Genomic DNA, 21,619 nt, shown 5'->3' with positions numbered 1-21,619 from the left:
CTGTCCCCCCACACGCCATCATCCAGGCCAACAAACTGTCTTTAGCTCAGTCAGGAGTTTTGGTCCTTCTGAAACTGGCCTGCTTCTCAGAAGAACAAGAGGGTACCCTAAGAAGTAAGCCCCTGACATGTACTAGAATGTCCTATGTATGTACCCTAAGAACGGTGTCCTATTATGGGATTCGCTTTCAGGTAACTATGCATTGGAATGCAGAGATCACCACGGGGATTTGATTTCTTTCCATCTGATTGAAGAGACAAAAGAACCTTCATCTGTCTGTTGGGTCCCCCCCCCCCTTAGCTCAAACAAAGGAAAACAAACCCCGCCTTAGCAGAGCCTGGACAAAGAGCAAAGTCACCTCCTCCTTGGCAGTAGCAGCTCTAAGACTGCCATTGGTATTGATTGCAATCAGTGTTAAATTCTCTCTCTCTTTTTTTTAACAGACTGTGCCGGAAGGGTGAGCAATGCTGGACAGAACTCTTCTCCTCCTCCTCCTCCATTTTGTCATGTGTTCTCTCTCCTCTCCTCTCTATCCATCACTCAGGTGGGTGTCCCCCTCCCACTTACCTGCCTACTCCAAATGTTGTTTCAGACTTCCCATTTCCCAAGCTGTAGGAAATTCACGTGTTTTTTAAAGTCATTTTGCTCATGAAGAAAGCATACTTGAGATTTACCTTACATTTGTCACATCAGTTTGTTTATCATGTATAGGACAAATGATGGGGAATAGTGAGCCAGTACAATGCAGAGTGTTGGACTAGGATATGGGATACCTGGGTTCAAATCCTTGCTCAGCCATGGAAGCTTGCTGGGTGATCTTGGATCAGTCACACTCTCACAGAGCTGTTGTGAGGATAAAGGAGAGCACAATATTGTAAGTTTTGCTGACCCTTATCCCTCCCCACAATACAGAGGCATTTCTGCTCCACTTCTGAAGTTGTAGCAATTCCGTGGCTGTACCAAGAGGGGGCTCTTGATAGCCCAGTCCTATGTAGAATTAAGCACATGCCCATCCCATTCATTTCAAAGGAGTCTAATTCAAAATAGGATGGATGTATTGTGAACGTTTATATGCCTCCTCTCTGCAGATCCTGCTTGAGGCAGCTTACAAAGTAAAATATGATAAAATAATAAGAGTGTAAAAATTGTTAACCTTTTCAAACTAGGCAGAGCTGCAGAAGTCTCCCCTTTGTAATGAACAGAGTCTCATTGCCTCCATAAGAACTCAAATCTGTATAAATATTCTTTGGCAGTTGTTGTCTCAAGTTATTCGTGGACATAGAACAAGATGTCCATGTTTGTGCTCTGGTTTGTCTTTGATGCCTTTTTGCCATTTATTTTTAAGGAAGTAAAAAGTCCGGTAGCACCTTTAAGACTAAGCTTTATTGTAGCATATGTTTTTGAGAGCCACAGTTCTCTTCATCAGATGCATCTGTGGTTCTCGAAAACTTATCCTGCAAATAAGTTGGTTAGTCTTAAAGGTGCTACTGGACTCTACTATTTTGCGACTACAGACTAACACGGCTAACTCCTCTGGATTTTTAAGGTATACTCCGTTGCCCATTTCTGGAAAAGCAGTGAGCTTTCAACTACAGGAAAGTGGTCCAGCGCAGAGCCACAATCTCTCAGTGGAAGAACAGGAGGAAGAGAACTTCCTCACGGACCCTGCTGAGAAAAGGTGGGTATATCAGTGCTCCCAATCCAGCACTCCGAGAGGGTCATTTTGAAGTCGGCAGCAGTAGCAGTAGTCAAGGAGAGTCCATGACATCATATATTAGATTGTTTATTATTTAAGGAAAAAAACACTGAAGAAGTTAAGAACAGCAAGGCATTATCACCTGAAAAAGAAGCCACGAGTCCATACCCTTCCTGCAGTTGCTGCTTTCTACATCAGGGAAGGCAGAACCAAAGACTGATATTGACAATTATAACTTTTCTCTGAATAAAAAGGGACTTAGTTTGATCCTGCTAAGATAGCTCAGGGAGAAATTACTTCTGTGTAGATCTGTGTTTGTTTTTCCCAGCTATTTGATTTTAATGGCATGCTGCAGGGGTGGACTGAAAGGAAAGGAGCCAACTCTCTTCCCTCAGGCTGTTTCCCTGATGAAATATTAGCCTTTTATAGCTGCTATTATCCCTACTAGGGGAAATTGATGGGGAAATTAATTTTTCCCCTTCTAGAGTAGGTAAAAGTAGCTGGGGAATAGTGACTTTTGGTGGGGAGAAGGTGTGAGGGAAATATTAAGTAGCCCATTTCCTTGCAAAGGTCCTCTTCCTGCCTTACCTCTCATTCTGTTTCAAAATAATCATTAGAAAAAGGTAACCTGTAGTTTCTGCCCTGTTTGGCTTTGATGGTGTTTTAGCACTTCTCACTATTTCTGGCACAAGATGAAAAGCATTTTGTACAATTTGCCGGTGCTCTAAAACACACACAGAGCTCTCTGGACCTCCCATCCTCAAAGTGGGACATGGAGTTCTCCTGGACATTACAACTCCAGACCATTGAGATTGCTTCTTTTGGAGGAAATGACAGCTCTGGAGAGAAGACTGTATGGCACTCCGCCCCCCCCCCCCCCGTGCTCCAGAAATTTCCCAGGCTGGAACTGGGAGCCCTACAGAGCTCCTATACAAGCAGAATTCCCTGCTTACTTATGGAGTGGGCAACTGTATGATTTTTTAGGGATACCAGCCCATCAGCTGACAACAAGCAGGACAGAGGACATGGACAGGAGGAATGTCAGTTCCAGGTATTTGCTGGAAGTGACACTGTGACACCACTTTAAAAAATTCTCTGTTGATGCGAGAGACCTGATCTCCCTATTCTCCTTCCATTGTTTGTATGGGGCTCCCACGGGTGCAAGGAGCAATTGCATCAAGATGAACATGCCCATGTGTTGTTGTTAGGATACAGCGTCATGCAGATGCCATATTTACCAACAATTTCCGGAAAGTCCAGGGCAAGATCTCAGCCAGGAAGGCCTTACAGGCAATTTTTGGCAAAAGACATGGGTAAGTAGAGCTTTATTATGTTTTTTGCTGTTGGGACAACCCCTACCTTTAAGTAATGCAGGTCTGCCAAACAGAAAGCCTAATCTGGCCCCTGGAAAAGGAAAGCCCCAGTACTGCACCCCCCTCACCTTCCTCACCCTCAGTGTCCCATCTTCAGGGCTAGGAAGTGGATGACCTGCATAGAATGAAGGGCCAGCTATGGCTGATGCTGCAAGCCTTCCATTCATTCTGATGATATTAAAATGCAGAATAATATTGCAGATGGAAGAAATATCTTGTTTAGGCACAATCCCAGTCGGGACATCTTGAACTCTTGCCAGAATAAGAATGGATTCCAATTTCCAGAAATCCTTTTTTTGCCTGAATGCAAGAGTGCTGTAATAGACAGGGAAATTTTGGGTTCAGATTCCTGCTGGAGAAATGCAGCTCACTGAATGATCTTGGCCGAGTCATCCTCTCAAAGCCTCACCAGATTTAAGGTGAAGGGATGGGATCACTCCCATCCATAAGTGTCATTCTGAGCTCCTTGGAGGAAGGGCAGGAATATGTGATGAACACAGAAGAATGCTAGTTTTCCATGTGCAGCAGGAAACTTTCTAAAGAAAACACATCGAGGAAATATTTAAAGCCTCATTCCAAAGGGGTAATCCAAGGAAGTGACCATGTGCCATTTCGGTACAGTGCACAAATGTTTTATTTTCCCCTCTCCATTCCAGCCTGCCCTAAGTTATTGAAATAACTAGGTAACACTGGTCTATCACGCGAAAAGCACTTTTAAGTGTCCTAGTCTACAGCTATGGCTCTGTGTCAGAACATCTGTTTTGCATGCAGAAAGTCCCAAGTTTAATCTCTGGAATCTATGGTGAAAAGGAGTGGGCAGGAGGTGATGTGAAAGACCTCCACCTGGGCCTCTTTCCTAAAACCTTACAAAAGTCAAAACCCTGACCGGGATGGTCCAGGTAGCCTGATCTCAGAAACTAAGTAAGGTCAGCCCTAGTCAGTATTTGAATGGGAGACCACCAAGGAAGGCAATGGCAAACCACCTTTGAGCTGTGATTTGATAGCACCCCCCAAAAAAGAGAGTCAACAGCAGCAGATCTTTCAGTGTATCAATGCATTAATTCTGTATAACAACCTTTTTGGGAAAGTTAGGCTGCAAGTGACTTAAACCCTAGGCCTTCTTGAGAGCTTCAAGACTGAGCAGGGACTTGAACCAGGTCTCTCTGATACAGGTTGATTCTCTACACCGCACTGGTTTCCTTTACTTTGCAGCGAAGGCCGTACAGGAGATGTGGCGCATGAATTCTTGACCAGACGCCAGTCTGACAGCATCCTTATGGACAGTGGCTATCATGAGCAGATGGTACTGAGGAATTTTCTGGGAGCCATGCTGCAGAACCAAAGGCCAGTAAGGAGAACATAAGGCTGTAGATGACATGCATTACATTTTCAGATGTACCCCTTGAACACAGCAAACATGTATCATATGACTGTCTATACCTCCCCCATTAAGTGTACACTCGAAGGCAAACTTGATATAATGTGTAAAATGGTCTTTATTACTGCCTCCCACAGAGATTGTGAGCAGGAAAGTTGTAATGTGAGAAACTGCCCTTATGTGTTGCATTTCTCCAGCCAATTTAATAAAGATCAGCCAATTCAGTTCTGCCTCAATGAATCAAAATGACTTGTCATTTTTTAATGACACTTTTCCGTGAAAATACTCAGGGCTGTTCATAAAAGATAAAGCTAACAAATACACACTAAGAGGTATAACATCATCTAGAAATGTTCTCACCGCTGTAGGTCCCCAATGTCATATTAGGTTGGCGGCAAATTGGCAGTTCAGAATCTCTCAGGATCAGAAAAGATTGTCAAGAAACCAAGAAGTGACATATTAAGCTAGTTTTCTGGACGCTTCAACAATTCTGCCACTGCTGCTGTTGTTCCTGAAAATACACCTCTCCTCGACAACAAAAGAGGAATGGTGAGGGGTAGGTGGCATCTATTCACGATTCTAACTGTCCTGGCTGCTGCTGTTGGTTCGCAAAATGTTGCCGGCTCCTATGTGAGCAAGCATATTGGATTTGTGTCTCAGATTAGATCGTTTATCAAGTATTTATGCAATTATTTTACAGCCTAATTTTGACCATGTGATTGATATTTTATAAAGACAGTATTATCTCCAAATTCCCAATTTAGTTGCCAGTAGTCAGTCTGCATGTACTGAAGATGTGCACACGATGCTAAATGCATGCATTACCCATTCACACAAAATAGCAACTGCATATATTGAGAGTATAATGGGTATGCTATGCCTCAAGTTTTTTCATCACCTACATATTCCTCCTATGCTATGGTTAGCATCTTATGCATACCAGTTCCTTCTAGATCTTACATGGCTGTCTACAAATTTTTGCTTTCTTCTTTCCCCATAGGATGCATTCCTTTCTCTTCTCCTGTCATTCATGGGTTTCTCTCTTTATTTTCAGTGTTTCTCCTATTCACAAGCTCTCCTCTCTTTTCCTCTCCAATGCTAAGGTCTGTACCACCTTAAAAGTCAACCAACAATAGAAGCATTTTCCTCATGTTTCAACCGAAGCCTCTGTAGATAAATACACTCCTCTTTTGTGTTTCCCTTCCTGTAGCTGTAGCATATAGGATTCTATTTCATCTTCATAGCAACCCTGTGAAGTAGGTGGGGCTGAATGACCAGCCCACGGTCATCCAGTGAACATTATTAGTGTGTGTGGGTAGTCCAACACTTCCAACTACACCACCACACTGACTCCAATCATTACAAAACCTATGTGGAACCAACCCCTCTTATATATCCCTATCTGAGAGGATACCCTGAGGAGGAAGCAGAGATCTGTGACTATTGCCTCTTCTCTTTCCTCCCTTTTAGGTCTCAAGATGTCAACAATGACCATTTAGAGAATTTTATCAGCATCCTGACAAAGCTCATGGAATTGTAAAAAAGCTTCCTTTCTTCCCATCTTGTCCTGTACAGCACCATTCTCTGAAGGTCCATTTTTGCAGTTCTTCCTGCTTTGCAAGCAGAGTAGCGAAATAAACTCTCATCTTATTACATGTATCGTGTCTGGAATACCATTTCCTTCCACCAAAAATATTGAAAGAAAAACAAAGCAAGACTAGTGCTGCTCATCTGGTACCCAAACAGGCAGTCTATGAATTCGTTGGGGGAATTAGCTTCAAGAACACAAAGTGAGAAGGGGCTACTGGGATTTTCCATCGTTTATGGAGGGTATTCCCTTACGAGAACTCTCAAAATAAACTGGCCAGATGTTCAACCAGAAAGATTTTTTATTAAAAAATGAAAAGGCAAGCATACAATCACACATGCAGAACACACACAAGGCTAACTAGGAGGAAATCAGGAAGGAGAAGGGAGAAAACAGTTTCAGGGAAGGCTATAGTTACCAGTCTTGAAGACATCAGCAAAACGACCCGTTTTATGGAGAGAAGGTCCAAATTCCAGAAAAAGAGCAAAACGCTCCCTGGGGCAAGCTGACGTTTTTGCCCTAAAATCAATTAACTTGACGAGTGTTCTGGGGGTGAATAATAGGTGCAAATGGTGCTTCCTGACCCTGTAAGTACCGGATGGGAACAGCTACCAGGTTTGATGAACAACATTGAGTGGAGCTTAATCAGGGTAAATGGGCGAGGGGAAGTGAGAGGCCAGGCATGGATATGACTGGGCAGTAGTTCTTGGAAAACCCATTATCCTAAATTATGCATCTCTCCAGGGCACAGAGGGGGTCTGTAGTAAGTCAGCCACTCTGACTTTCCTTCTAAAATATTTCCCAGACCCTTACCCAGCTGGCATCCATTTTGTTTTATTTCAGGGCAGGCAGTGTCTTGCACTTATGCTATATGAAGAAGGGTGTTTGTGATTTTATATCTATAAACTGCCCCTCAGCAGGAGAAGGGGTATGACTACTAACAGTCCATACAGTTTGTTCACTGAAACTCACAATGATCATGTAGCCCCAACTTCAGACTGAAAACAATAATAAGAAATGTCCTAGACGGGGGCTTTTTTTATTTAGTGGAATGCTGCTGCATAAGTCAGGGGTGTGTATAAACAATGAGGAAAATATCAAAATATTTAACTTTTCCACTGTTCCAAAACTCTGCACCTCCAATCTCATTTTTGTTGTCGAAGAGGATTATAATATTTTCCTAGGTCAGGATCCTGGTCACCTAATGCAGTGCTTGGAAAACATCTATCACCTGCAACAGCAGGTGGGGGCATGCTTGGTCAAGTTAGCACTGGGACTTCTGCTGATTAAATTGGAGTTGACCTTTGGGTTTAATGGGAAGTGTTTGACTAGCTTCCAAGTTCAGCACCATGGACAGCTTTCTGCTGTGGATTATTTCAGTCAGCCCAGAGATTGACTTTAAACAATTATGTCAGAATAACCAAAGTAAACCAGTAAAATGTAGGAAACCAGAATCCTAGCCTACAGGTACAAGAGAATGAAGTGGCCGAATGGCTTATATTTGGGGGGGGGGAGAGGACATTAATCATATTCCTCCATGTAAACAACATCCCAGCAAATAAAAAAGTACATTAAAGGTTCTGATTTTTTTATACTGTTAATTTTCCACATACAGGGAACGACTAATACATGGGGATCCTGAGAAATGTATTCCTCCTGAATTAGCAACTTTCATTCTATCCTTCTACTTGTATAGAGGCTATGGAAGAACACAAGCTTTGGGGAAGTGGCAGGAGTAACAGTAGGAGCAAATATATTTCATATCAGTGCGTGATATGGCCTTCTACTGAATCAGGCCATTGATCTATCAAGGTCAGTGCTGTCTCCTTGGACTGGTAGCAGCTCTCCAGGTTCTCAGGCAGAGGTCTTTCACATCACCTACTACCCGACCCTTTTACCTGGACCTGCTCTGCCACTGAGCTATGGTCCTGTCTCCTGAACTTTCTTTTATACTTCCATACCTACTGTAAGGCTTAGGGATGTAACTCAGGGAAGACTAATAGGCAAGTGTAAATAATAGGTTATCTAACTTTTTTCCTAGCAGCAGCTTCCTAGATTGTATTGTAAGCAACTTTTGAAACACTAGGTTGCTCCTTTTTTATCAAACAGGATGGAGTCTGCTGTTTTATAAATATGGGGATCAGAAGCAAAACTGAAGGCTTTTATTTTGGAACAGATGGAGTGACTACAAAAACAACTACCACCAAAAACATGACTCTTATTTTCCTTTCATCTTCTTTATTCCACAAAAGAAGGCAGGTGGAGCCCATCAGTTTAAAAAAAATACTGACAACAGACAAGATGCTATTGCCATAACTCAAAGTGATTTGACATTCGCTAACCACATGTAGTAGGAAATGTTTTTTTTTACTTTTCTTTAAACAAAAAAAGAAAAACAAAACAACCATCTTTTCAATATTACAGGCAATACTTTTCCACATTGCAGTTTCTGGCCTTTAAACTTTTCTTTGGCTCCTTTGCCTCGGAGCTTATACTTGTTCTCTTTCAATTTTTCCCTTTCTTCTGATATTAGTGCGCTCTGGAAGAAGACAAAGAAATGCCCCAATGTTAAATTTAGGATACAGAAGAGCAACTTTTCCTGTACTAAGAGTACATCCCTTCGAGGAATGACAAAGCAATATATTATAATACCATTATATAAAGACTGGTTTGTGGGTGGCCAAACTTGAAAATTACAAAGAACATGCTCTAAAATTGTCTTTAAGTGAACATTTTAAAGAAAACCCATAGTGCAGTCTTCCATAGAGCTAGGTTCACATAAGTTCATCGAGATGTGGAGGAAGTCTGAACAGGATTGCACTGTTTATTTAGCGCTGCAGTTAAAATGTACTGAACAGTTTACCACAAGGTAAAATGACCAGCTAAAGACTTGAGGCAAAACTTTAAAGAGATTTTTTTCTATGAGAAAAGAACATTAATATCATCTCAAGGTTGAGAGAGTTAAAGTGGATGAGACGCTAAGACAGTGAGGATCTAAGCACTTGGGATCCAACATTCAAGAACTCAGTGGCATCAGACAACTAAAATATAAATAAAAATACAAATGCATTCTTGTTCAATTGCAACCCCCGCCCCATGCCAATATTTATTTTAAACAATGGCCTTATGGCAAAGTATACAGGAAGCAATAGTGCTTCTTAGTTATTTTATGACTTGGGGACATCTCTCACGTAAAAACTTCAAATCTTTCCCCCGGCAAGAGAAGGTGTTTGTGCTAACCGTATCCAAAATAACAAAAAATAAAGTAATACTTCATAATTATATGGCACTCCTAGAGTGCTTTAAGTGTTCCACATCGATTATAAATAATCGTACTTTTCATCTCTCTCCTCCTCTTCAATTGCTAAGCTTCCTCTAGTCTTAAAGTCACTCCTCCCTAAACGATCTCCCTCCAAACCCCCACATATTAAAAAAAACTCTAATTTTTAAAAACAGAATTAACAAAAATTTACTCAATTGGCATTAATTAATTACTTCTGATTATAGAAAATGGATTTCTGTAGTGAAGAATTTGCCATTGTATTTAGATGAGGCACAATGTTCAACGAATATGGCTGGAACAACGGTGAATCTGTTTCGGAACAGGTACAGAAGGCTGAACAGTTTTTAGCTGTTGTGTGTGCTCTGCAAAGGTTTAGCAGCCTCTGATGTGTTCTCAGGCACACCAAGTTCCTTTTCCCATGTCTAAGATATAACAATGTTAAACACATTAAGAGAAATAAACACAAATTCAGATAGTGTGTTGGGCAGTCAAATGGAGCAATTATCCCAGTGCTGAGATGGACATGGCCCCTATTCAGTATCCTCATGATCCTGAATGGCAGAAAACTTACACTTCAAACCACAGCCTTGAACCCAAAGATATTCTACATCAGTTAGGACTTAATATCCTTCTGCTCTCAGAAAGGCATCTTTGGACACAACACCGGGTTTTTAAAGCCAAAATCCTGGGCTAAGAATCTCAGCTTTTCAATCCCTCAGCTTCTGCTGTCTAAATGAATATGATGCAACATTCCTTATTTCTGCAAAACTGATGGAATCATTCTGACTGGAGGGGAGGGGAAAAACTGAAAAAGGGATCTCAGACAGGAGTAGTAGCTGTGAAAAAGCCAGAAAGCAAGGATTAGATATCGTAAGAATGAAAGAAAACAAAAGGCTGCCAGTAATTTCTCTGCAACAAGGGAGAATTGAAATCCCCCCCAGAGAGTACAGTTGTAGAGCTCCTTGTAAAATGAAAACAGTCAAGCTACAAAAACAGGCAGCAGAAATGGACTGGTTTTGTTCAGTAAAATGTGGAAATAGAAAAATTACTCTCAAGTGAACTGAGAAGCAATTTTGTTCTGCTGTCTTGACTTTCGATGCTGTAATTGTGCTTCTAGCACTGCTGCTTGCAGAACACTTGGCTTTCAACCCTAACAGATCAAAATGCAATCAACTTGCTTGTCTAGGCCAGCTTTCCAGACCACTGAAGCCCTTCCCTCCCCTTCCGAACAGACCTGGTTAGGGGCCCAGCAGATGAAGACAGAAAAGCTGTAAAACCAAGACAAAGGCTTTTATTTTCTAAAGGTTTTTACTGTGTTTTCCTCTAGACACCACTGTGGAGCACGAAAAAGACAGACTGCCAAGTGTTTTCCATTACTCTGTTCTACCAGTAGGCCAAACTGTTTAGTACACAGTAGGGTTGCATTTTTTAATTGGCCGATCTACTAACCAGCGCATTAGGCTGACTGGCAGGGCTGGGAACGAAAGACACATTTGCTTACTTCTAAAGGCAATTTTAGTTCTGGTATGTGTATAATTAGAATGAGAAAGAAAACATTAAAAACTGCTCTTCCTGCTAGCAATGAGTGATCTCCTATGTTTATTCCACTAAAAGTTCTCACACATGTCCTTCAAGGCATTTAACTGAAGCTTTGATAATATGCTGATCAGTTAAGCTGATATTATTCCACTAAAAGGCAGATAATGAAAGAAGTACACATGCTGTGATTGGTCAACAGCCCTAGGAACCAAAGATGCACATGGAGCTCTCCTTTAAAACATTACACAGGCTTGGAACATAATGAAGGCATCATGGAGGCAGTTTTGAGTGATAAAACAACACCTTGCTGGCTATAATATGAACCATGTACCCCTTGCCAGATTCTAAAGGCATACAAGGCAGACTGAAAGCGGCTTCAAGCTAAGATTTCTTTGGCCCTGGAAGAGATGAATGATAAGCATGAAATGAGGCAGCCAGCATGCCAGGAAAGGCAACAACATCCAAAGACCCTTACTTCTAGGAAGAGCTGGTCACTAGCACAACCCCCTTTTACCGCAGCGTTCTATACTTTGCCAACCTACTGCTTTGTTCTGCAGCGATCCTGCCAAAAGGAGAGAGGGATAAAAGTTCAGAGAGGACAGTAAGGCAGAGAGCAACGCTGCTTCAGGAACGGATAACACATAGAATAGAAACAGGCAAAGAGCAAACCCAAGCGTGCCAGAAACTCTTTTGAGATGTGAGCCAGCATCAAGGGCTGTGAACCTTCCAAACCACATTCCCAGAAAATATATACCAGCAGGCAGCTTGGATTCGAAGTGACTGCCGTGGGCAATGGTGATACTGGCAAAGCCACAGCAGCAGTGATTTTACTAGGATGCTCCTTTTAATATTTCACTAGATTTGCAGACTGATCTGAGATTCAGAGGTAAATGCACTACTTTCATTTTGGCCTTTGAACAACAACCTTGATGAACCCAATTGAACTTAATGAAAAATGATTCAGTTATATGTTTATGCCAGTAAAAGCTCTGGTAGAACTCAGAACTGTATCTCAACCATCTGGAGGACATCTGAAATTACCTTGAAACAGTGGTTGCTCCGTACAGCAAGCTATTTTGCCCCTGTTAATGTATTAGTGTGCTTGGCTGACTGATCCCCGCCCTATGGTCTGCTCCATGCCTGTACAAGAAGCCATTAAAAGGAATGCCTAGTGGCACTACAGAGGCCAACCTACATGGTAAAGGGAAAGCACAAAGGAGCTGCCACACTGAACAGCTTTTCACTGATTCAATATGGCATTTGTAATATAAAAAGGGGGCCTTTGTGCATTTGCCTCACTGGTTAAAAAGTGGGGAGAGCTTACAAGGCAGAGTATCAGTACTGCTAGTACCTCTGAAAAAGCACAGACAGGCATAATGAATTATAGGAAGAAAATGCCACCCTAAGACACCTAAGGGTTGCTGTCCATGGTACAATTTTTTAGAGCTAGAACTGATCTTGCAACGATTCCCTAGGATAAGAGCTAGGATCCTCCAGCTCTGCCAAGTTTAAAATTGGGTCCAACAACCCAGAAGGTTTGTTCTGACAATTTTGTGCCAAATTTCACAGAACTCTGAGGAGCAGAAAGAAAAACTTAAGAGACAGAATACTGCTCCACATTCCCCTGTGGACAAAGAGGAAAAACATCTGTCACATAAGCATGTACTTCTGCAACTCCTAGAACTCGGGATCTGAAGAAAAGTTCCCTGGTGTATTGCAGCATAAAAAAGAAGCCTCTTGTTTGCTGAATAACTTGAAAACACAAATTATTCTTAGCATACAAAGGGCCAAGTTTTGAACAGGTTTCAACTTTTGTTTGCTTCTGTATTACAGAAGAGCACAATTAGGTACTTCTGCAACACAGAAACAAATGAAAAAGAAGACATTCCTTTCAAAATTAATCCCCTCCATGCCAAAAAGGAAAGTTAAGAAATGAATGTCTGTACACAAAGGGGTTTCTTTTTGTTTTGCAACACACTAGTGCGCTTTTCCTGAAATCCCTGAATTTTTGCTTACAGGTCCACCCATCTGGGGAACAATCTGAAAAACAGTCCGAGGGGGGAGGGACCAAGATTTGATTGCTAAATTTGCCTTAATCCTCTCTACTAAAAACAGTAAATGAGTGGTGGTGGCGGCAGCTTACAGTTGGCAGAAACGGAAGGATTCATTCATATTCTGTTAAATTAATAGTTTAATCTTGCCCAGATCACAAGAATTCAAAAATGTGTATTTATTTGCAGGTTAGACATAGGCCACAGAGTCTTGGCTCTTTCCTGCTTGACACAAACTACCAGGTGTATGAAATCTGTTACCATGGAACTGACTTCTACAATGTGACTGAAAATCATCCCATGGGAAGTAGATCTAACTGGGTGACTGGAGTCCCATGCCAGAAAAATATTAAATGGGGTCAATGGTTTTCTGACCCAGCTAAAGCATCTAGGGACAGCATCAGAGGCTATGCCTAGAGTAACATATGTTACAAGGACACACTAGCTAAGCTAAAAGAAAAAAAGACATGTTTGGTAGGAACTAGGAAACATAGGGGAAGTTGGTGTGCTTGTAATTATATTAACTTGCCTTCAATGGTCCTCTACAGGTGTGTGAAAAGGGAGGGGAAACACCACAAAGAAAATTAAGAGAGACTTAAAGAACCAGGACAGATTCTTTCTAACTCTGTTAAGTGCAAGTTTTTCCAACACCAATGAGAACTGGCCTGAGAAAGGCAGAGGAAGACATCTTGCTGGGAGAAACACAGGGATTTTTTTTGGGGGGGGGGGGAGGGCTTTTATACCAATAATAAAATGATCTTAAAGCAGTTCTTGAGCTTTGCCTCCCTTCGGGTTTACCACACCAAGCTTGAGATAATTAATCCTGTAGCAATTAGCAATTTTTCTAAATAATGCTTTTACTGTCAGGATTTTCCAAGTGGAAACCCCAAATTTCTTTGTAGGTGTCCACAAAGAAACCCGAGCAGTTTGTTGGGAGAGGGAAGATTCAAAGCTGAGCTGCTTGCAGGATTCTCAGCATCAGAAAGTGAAGCAACAGCTTTAGAAAAGTTCTGTGTGCAATCAGTGTAAAATAAATCTCTCAAGCAAATAAACTTCTTGCCTGATCTCCTCCTTGCCCCACTTGAGCTACAGCCTGCCATTAATGTCCATATGATATCTTTTGTTTAAGAGGAGATATACTGGAAGAGTCTGTATGGGAAAACTAGATGCTTATCACTAGACTGCTCCCTGTTATCGCATGCAGGAAGGCCGATCTGCCGCCCCTTGTCAGAAGAGAATGCAGCCATCTCTTTTCTCTTACCTTTTCACTGCTTTATGAGCCAGCATTCTGTTGCCTGCTAGGAAAGTGATACTGCCCAGGATGGCAAGGTACTTCAAGGTTTGGAACATGTTGAGCTGAGTCCAGTAGACATACATGAGCCCCAACATTGCTGTAAAGAAATAGCACATCATGGCTGGTAAGCTTTTGCTTGAAAGGGAAGAAGAGAGTTAAATTCACAGCAACAGACAGTGTAGCATCAATGCATACCAGTGCCTGGATTCTGGAAATGGAGACAAAAGCAAAAATTCTATTTTGAGGAATGAAAACAGACTACTTCAAACATAGGATCACTTATAGAAAGTGAGGATGCATTATGATTGAGTTAGAATGACAGAAACAAAATGGGCAGAAATATTGCAGGATTTGAGTCCAGTGCACTTTAGAGACCAACAAGATTTTCAGAGTGTAAGCTTTTGAAAATCAGAGCTCCCTTCTTCAGACTCTGAAAATCTTTACACTCTGAAAATCTTGTTGGTCTCTAAGGTGCCACTGGACTCAAATTCTGCTGTTCTACCATAGCTACCCACCTAAACTATCCTCATAAAAAGGTAGAAATATTGTCATCCATACGATAAACTTGCTTTGGTATGGTTCTTCAGAGGAAAAAAATGGAGAAATTTCTTCCATGTTCATGCTGTGTTGTCCACCATTCACCATTCAGAAGTGACCTTGGCTCTAACTGAATCAACATCACATACAATCCTCTGTGCTTCTCAGAGTATATGGGAGGCCCACATCTTTGCTCAGAAACAAAAGAACCATCCTGAGAACCTGAAAGAACCACCCAAGCTTCCGAACTTCAATGCAGTTAATATTTGATGCAAATACTTATGCTTGAGGGGGGGAAAAACCCTCACATGGTTTGAAGACTATGGTTTGAACACAACAGTTTGAAGACTAATTGGCTAGCTAAAAGGTAATCAACAAAAGCAACTCTAATTTCCGATTTCATCAGGAAAATATGAAGGTATGTATGGAGGAGGTTAAAGGTACTAGCTTTTTGGGGACTGTAGGGGATGCATTCCTGGACATTGGGAACTAATATTTTGTAGGCTTCTGCTAGACGATTTGGTACTACAGAGGCAAACAACAGACTCCCATGTAAACATGCGGAAGTGCAAGGACATAGCCTTACGCAGTCAAATTAGCAAGAACAGAAATTATAAATGAAATGCGAACTTCAGACATAATGTGCTATCAAAGATACCTAAATGGCAAGCAAGAGAAGTTGAGTATAATGATGCCTGATGGACAGCTCATGTTTAGCTGCAGACGAGTAATTCTAACAGATGGAAGGGGCAGGGGAGAAAAGAGAGGAATGCAATGCTTTTATGACCATTATCGTTAATAGGTAGTAAGCCATTTGTCAGGCTTATGCCTGCAATGCCACGTGGAAATGATGAACCGAGAAGAAGAATCTCTGCCACCTACCTGCATGGCCCAGGTGAAAGATGAGAGTGCTGGGAGCAAAGCTGAAGTTGGAAATGTTGGCCCCAATCTTGATCCACTGAAAGGTGACAAAATGTGTATTAGATGACAATACCAGAGGACACTAAACCTCATACTGCGCTGATCCTTGTCATAAATATGCTCTTTAGAGCAGAATCTGTTCCCATGGTTTTGCTACATATATATCTATATATAAAAGGGTAAGGCAGACTGCAAAACAAGTATCTTAAGATTTTTAAAAATCCCAATCCAAATGACAATCAGTTTAGATTGTTAAATTGGCGGCCAGGCAAATTGGGGACTCTCACAGGAAAGTGAAATTTGTGTGTGTGCGTGGGGTGGGAAGAGAAATCTGGATGTAAGGTGGGTAGTTTAGGGAATTTATGGCATGCTGGCAGCTAGGCCATATTGCCAAATACTGGAACAGTTCCTTTGAAATCTGGCCATAGTGCTCTGTTACGATGGTTCAGTCTTTAGAACCTCCAAATGTATAGTTATCAGCCAGTAAAACCTAAGGGTATTCTAGACTGCTATGTTTTATTGTTTACATAACGATAGTTTGTGATTCTAGTTTTTTAACATCTGTGATCCATCTCAAATCCCTAAATAGGGAGAAAGATGGAATATAAGATTAATGAACGTTTCTAAGATTTACATTTTGGCAATTATTTTGTTTGGGTATAAAAAACTTACCAGGATAAAGAGCAAAAGCAATGGGGAGAGTATCAGGGCAGTGAATGTGCTGGAGACCACAGTGGGAGGTCTCTTCTCAGGTTCTCTGAACAGGTGCTACAAAAGAAAAGTTCAGGGGAAAATATTAGAAAGGTATCTGATCTCAACAGGCAGCCAGAAAAATCTAGGTCATTATATCCACCCATCATTTTGATCACTCCTCTCACTTTGCATTATAGGACCCATAATATCAACATTCAAAAGCATCTGCTACTCGACTGTTTTCCCCCCTACTGTGGTAGATTTTCTTTATGTGTCACAGGGAATTACCAGACATCCTCCTACATGAGGCTAATCTGGGAAGCTGTCCAGAAGGAAGTGGGTGTGGAAGACACTTTTAAGGACTGGCAATTTTCTTTTGTCTCTACAAGTCGGAAAGAGAAAATGTGTGCTTGAAGCAAACAGGGGGCGCCCCAATTGTTCAGACATGAGGCTGGCTGAACATCTTTGTGTCTGACGGGTGGAGTGGGGGAATTCAGTCCCATGTAATGATTCTGTGACTCTAGTTTACAAATATATATTGTAATCACCTGCAATGTGTTACCCAGTGAGAAAGGTGGAAATAACAACAACAACACGAAGGCTTCTTTAATGGCACATGTCTTCTAGACCAGAGGACTTCTAAAATTGCTGACACAAAAACAAACATCCCTAGAAAAAAATACAGCCAACTTTTCATCATCTGGGCCATTACCTGTATCTCTGGCTTTGGAACAAAAAGGCTCTTTGACTGGACTGCGGATGGAGCATCTTCCTCTGGGAATTTGATGACAACATCAGCCTGAAATGAATATTAAGGATCAGTAGAACTTGCTGTATACAGGTTGTTTATACCTGGTTGATTAAAAAAAATCCTGGCTAGAGGATGAGTGCAGTCCCACAGCAGTCCCATACCCTTTAAGAAACATTCCTCCATCATCTATGTCAGCTGAATAATTCTTTGCTATTAATGAGAAGAGAATAGCTATTTGCTAAACTTAGAAAAGGTGCTCAAGGCAAAAAAAAACAGCTAAAGCTCACAGTTCAAGTTTATACCAGAACTGAGCGGCTGTTTAGAGGCACTGCTTCCATTATGATCAGTCAACCTATAATCACCCAAGCATGCGAAAGAGGAGAAATTCCAAGCAACAAACTTACTCACTAGTCCTTTACTTTTGCCAAGCTGGGGAGTCATTTTGCATTTCATGTACAAACAAAAAGTAATATAACACCTTATTATTAATCATCCAACATGTCGACTGCTGCATCCTCAATCAACTGAATAGGACTCAATGGTTTAGATTTGCCTAGATAGAATGTTATCATCCTAAGATTTTGCGCTGACCTGTATGTGAAGACAGGAATAAATGACCCTTCTCCCTTCTGGGAGATCTAGGGCTTCACCGTATCACCTTGGGGACCCTGAATTGGGTGGAAAAGCAGCACAGAAATGCTTCAAATAAACAAATATTCAAAAAAACGGAAGGGGAGCTGGGGTAATGTTGTCATGCCAAGGTCTGTCACATCCTCAAAGTGCACAGCTTTGGCCCTTGGCTTTTACATGACACAAGTTCATGGTCCATTCCCCAAAGGGGTATAGTGTTACCTAATCACTCACCGTGAGACCAAATTAATGCCCTCATGGAACAGGGTGCTGCATCATACCTTTCTTCCTGGAACTTTGGCTCCATTTCTTAATGCTAGGATGCTGCTTGCCTCAGCAGTCTCAGTATCCAAAAATTCCTTCACTTACTGCTTTCTCTTCCTCCATAGCAGCAGGGGAAAATAAGAAGCCATTGCGGCCTGAGGCTTCCATGTGGCTTCCATAACACTATCCTGTTATGTCTATTGATGGTGTCACTTTGGGTTGCCATAGGAGCTGCACAAGCAGCCTTGGTCGGTATCCAGGAGGCAGTGCATCATATGTGTTTTTATAAGGAATACCATCTTATTTGGATTTGGGTGAGACTAGCTCCTTGAAGTTACACTTGATGCAGCAATCTAATGCCACGGTAACCGTATCTCTCTATTCATCACTGATTTCAAAGGCACAGTGCAGAGCAATACTGGAGTAACATACCACATTCCAGAGGATTGGGTTTTCCAGGGTAGCATCACCAATGATCAAATAAAGAGTGTAGGTCCCAGAGGCGGAATCAAACTCAGTCTTTCTCTCAGAAGTATCCAGTTCAAACTTGTAGATGTTTTTGCTGTCTGGTTCTGCGACAAACACCACTTCTTGCCCAGTCTTCTGATTGTGGAGCCGCACAAATGTCTGCAGGAGGACACAAACTAATCTTTGTTGTCCTTCATCACAGCAACACAACACTTTGCAGCTGGTGTAAAGCACAAAGTGTGGTAGATTGTAAGCTACCTTGAGGACTTTTTCAGAGAGGAAAGGCAGGATTTACATTTCCTAAGTAAGCAAATGTCTTGCTTAAGGCAAAATGACAGGTGCATATTTCAGGGTATTCATCTCTTTCCAAATGATTTGTTTCCCTCTAATAACCTAACTAAAGAAATAAAAGCTGTAAAGGTAAGTATGTTATTCTGTTTTATATCCCACTCTTTCAGTATCTTGCTATTAAAACTTGTAACATAATATCCATTTATTTGGACAGTGTCAGGGCTTGCCGCCGCTGCCGCTGGGCGTGGCACTGGGCGGTCTGCTCCTGACGTCACAGGGGGGCCAGGGATTCTGCAGGACCCTGCTCTGTGGAAGGAGGGGCGGTATACCTCACCCAGACTCCCTCTCAGTCCACTCGCTGGCCTGCTCAACCTGGCCTGCTTACCCTCTGCGTCCTCCTTCATCCCCTCCTTCCAGAACTCTCCTCCAAACCTCCACCCTTGCATCTTACTGCTCTCACTCCACATCATCACTCCTCACTCACACCCACCACCACAGGGCTCTTCCCAGCCAGCTTTTATAGGGCTTCCTTCTACTGCCCCACCCCTCTTCCAGCCTGGCCTTGGGCTGCACCAAGCAGTTGCAGCTGGGGTAGCTGATCTGGCCCCACTGACCAGCACCAGCTGTGCCTTGTTCTCTGGCTGCCCAGCCTCCCTGCCTTGGCTGATTGCTGAAGGCATGTCCAGCTGCAGTCCCCTGGCTAGCAGCCCAGCCTCCCTGGCAGAGCTGATGGCTGAAGGTGGGTCCAGCTGCGGCTCCTTGGCTGGTTGCCCAGGGCTTCCTGCAAAGTGCCTCCAATAGCCCCACCTGGAGTGGCTTGGCTTTTGGCAACTCCTGGGCCAGGCTACTATTTTCTAGCTGGGGCATGGCTTTGGGTTGTTGGGGCTGCTGCTGCTTCTCCTCCTCAGGTAAGGTCTTTGGGTGGGTGACTGCTGGGCTCCCAATCCCTCTGCCCTTGCCCCCTTCCGCCTTGCCTAGCCCCCTTTACCTCCCTAGGGGAGTGGGACTCGCTGGCCTCTCTCTGTCTCCCCCTGCCTCCTGAGGCCCTGGGCTTTTGCCCCTTGCCCCTGGCACCGGCAGGTTCTGGCTCCATTTGCCTGTGGGAGGGGTTGACCTGCTGTCCCCCAGCTGCTCCCTCTGCCTGCCAGTCAGACCGGTTGACCTGCTGTCAGCTGGCTGACCAGTTGACCTGCTGTCTGCTGGCTGCCCCCTCTGTTTGCCTGTCAGCCCAGCTGACCTGCTGTTCCCTCCTACCAAGTCTGGGGGCTGGGACCCAGACCCCGGACAGACAGGAATATATGAACAGTGCTGGCATTGATCTAGGATCCAAATAATCTGATCCAGAAAGTTTATTGTGGGTAACTCTTACAGACTTTCTCCATCTATAAGCATACACAGAATGACTTCAGAAGTAATTAGGTCTCCAATATTATACAGGAATAGAACTGGGAGATAAACTGTCAAAGACTGCATCATTAACTGAAAAGTCTGGGGAACAATTTGTACCCAGGTCACAATGCTCTTTTAATAGCACACAACGTACTAGGAGCAGAGGCAACAGCTCAGCAGAAGAGTGCATGATTTGTATACAGGAGGCACCCTTAGTGAAAATGATCTTGGACGGCCCAGGAGCTTCAGCTGGTTCAGATGCTGCTGCTAAAGGCTTAACGGGGACCACGTGCAATGAACATCAAAGCCTGGCCTGTGGTTTTTCAGCTATACTGGCTGCCAGTTCATTTCTCAGCCCAATTCAACCAGCTGGCGGCCTGGGTCCAAAGTCCTTGAAGCACTGCCCTCCAGCCACCTCAACCTGCCCAAGCCTCAAAAACTGTGGATGGGGCCTTCCTGAAGGAACCTGCATGATCTGACTGGCAGGGACTCTCAAAGGGGGCTTTTCAGCAGCCATTCCCAAGTTACTCTGGAATGCCTCTGAATGAGGTTTTAAATTGCTGCTCTTATTGCTCTTGTTTTACAGACTGTATGGATATAATAGTATTACTGATCCTTTGGTATTCAAATTGTTTTATTGCATTTCAATATTGTGATTTTCCTGGGTCGTTCTTGTTATTTTTTTTTTATTGTTAAGTGCTTTGAGTGCCATGGGGGGAAAGGCAGTCATAGAAATAAGCCAGCCAACCAAATAGATAAGTAAAATAAAGACAGCAGTGGTTGAGAAAAGTCCTTCCCCTGAGGCCTTGTAGAGTTGGTGCCAGGAAAAAGTGTAAACATTTTTGGATGAAGCATCTTCCTATATAAAGCAGCTGTGTGTTTCGCTCACACTATGTCCCATATAATAAAACTTTGATATAAGCACATCACAAAAACACAACACATTGCATTCCCTGCCTTCACAGACTTGGAAGGGGGGAGTAAAATGTTTATCTGAAATTTTCCTGCCAGTATCCAATTTAGAATGGATTCACATCCGATGGTTTTAAAAATCTTAGAAAACTCCTTCCCAAAGGCACACTGCCCAAAACATTTGCATGGTTATTAACCAGATGACAAGGTAATTATACAATCAGGCTAACCTGGTGAGGGATGAGTTCTGCTCCGGTGTTCACATCTACCAGCTGGAAAGACAAGGCAAAATTCTGATGGCTGTCAGCAGTGAAGGACCCTTTGGCTTTGGCTGGATAAGTTACTCTAAAAGAAAAATAAAACTCAATTGCTGTGCTGATTATGTGACAATAGATCAGAGATATTGCAATCCTATGCAGAGTTATTCCAACCTAAGCCCACTGAAGTCAATGGTCTTAGATTAAAGATAACTCCACAAAGAACTGAATGGGCCAATATGACTGATTTCTTTCTACCACACAGAAGATTTCTTCTACTCACAGCAAGAAGCACATGGACTTG

The 21,619-nt window shown here is 42.6% G+C and overlaps 2 protein-coding genes across 3 annotated transcripts in view; one reads left to right on the top strand and one right to left on the bottom strand.

Annotated features, from left to right (window-relative positions):
* Nucleotides 1–464: 464 nt before the first annotated feature.
* On the top strand, nt 465–5,987 carry GHRH (growth hormone releasing hormone). Its single transcript, XM_054982030.1, has 5 exons — nt 465–544; nt 1,547–1,678; nt 2,905–3,009; nt 4,282–4,413; nt 5,918–5,987. The coding sequence occupies exons 1-5, from the start codon at nt 465–467 to the stop codon at nt 5,985–5,987; spliced, it is 519 nt and encodes a 172-aa protein (XP_054838005.1).
* Nucleotides 5,988–8,182: 2,195 nt separating this feature from the next.
* The window catches only part of RPN2 (ribophorin II), a 35,102-nt gene continuing 21,665 nt past the window's right edge, over nt 8,183–21,619 (bottom strand). Inside the window, exons 11-18 of one of the 2 annotated variants that reach the window (XM_054980127.1) lie at nt 21,289–21,403; nt 18,431–18,625; nt 17,066–17,152; nt 16,333–16,428; nt 15,622–15,697; nt 14,170–14,299; nt 11,333–11,419; nt 8,183–8,574 (exon numbers count right to left, since the gene is read on the bottom strand). In XM_054980127.1, the coding sequence (XP_054836102.1) occupies nt 11,368–11,419; nt 14,170–14,299; nt 15,622–15,697; nt 16,333–16,428; nt 17,066–17,152; nt 18,431–18,625; nt 21,289–21,403 (751 nt within the window). In that variant the 3' untranslated portion in view covers nt 8,183–8,574; nt 11,333–11,367. The remainder of the gene's footprint in view (nt 8,575–11,332; nt 11,420–14,169; nt 14,300–15,621; nt 15,698–16,332; nt 16,429–17,065; nt 17,153–18,430; nt 18,626–21,288; nt 21,404–21,619) is intronic. The other variant, XM_054980128.1, reaches the window with a different exon arrangement.

The sequence above is a fragment of the Eublepharis macularius genome, chromosome 5, assembly GCF_028583425.1.
Source record: "Eublepharis macularius isolate TG4126 chromosome 5, MPM_Emac_v1.0, whole genome shotgun sequence".
In the NCBI taxonomy this organism is placed as follows: Eukaryota; Metazoa; Chordata; class Lepidosauria; order Squamata; family Eublepharidae; genus Eublepharis; species Eublepharis macularius.
The sequence above is the reverse complement of the archived record's forward strand: the minus strand, read 5'-3'. Positions and strand labels throughout refer to the sequence as shown.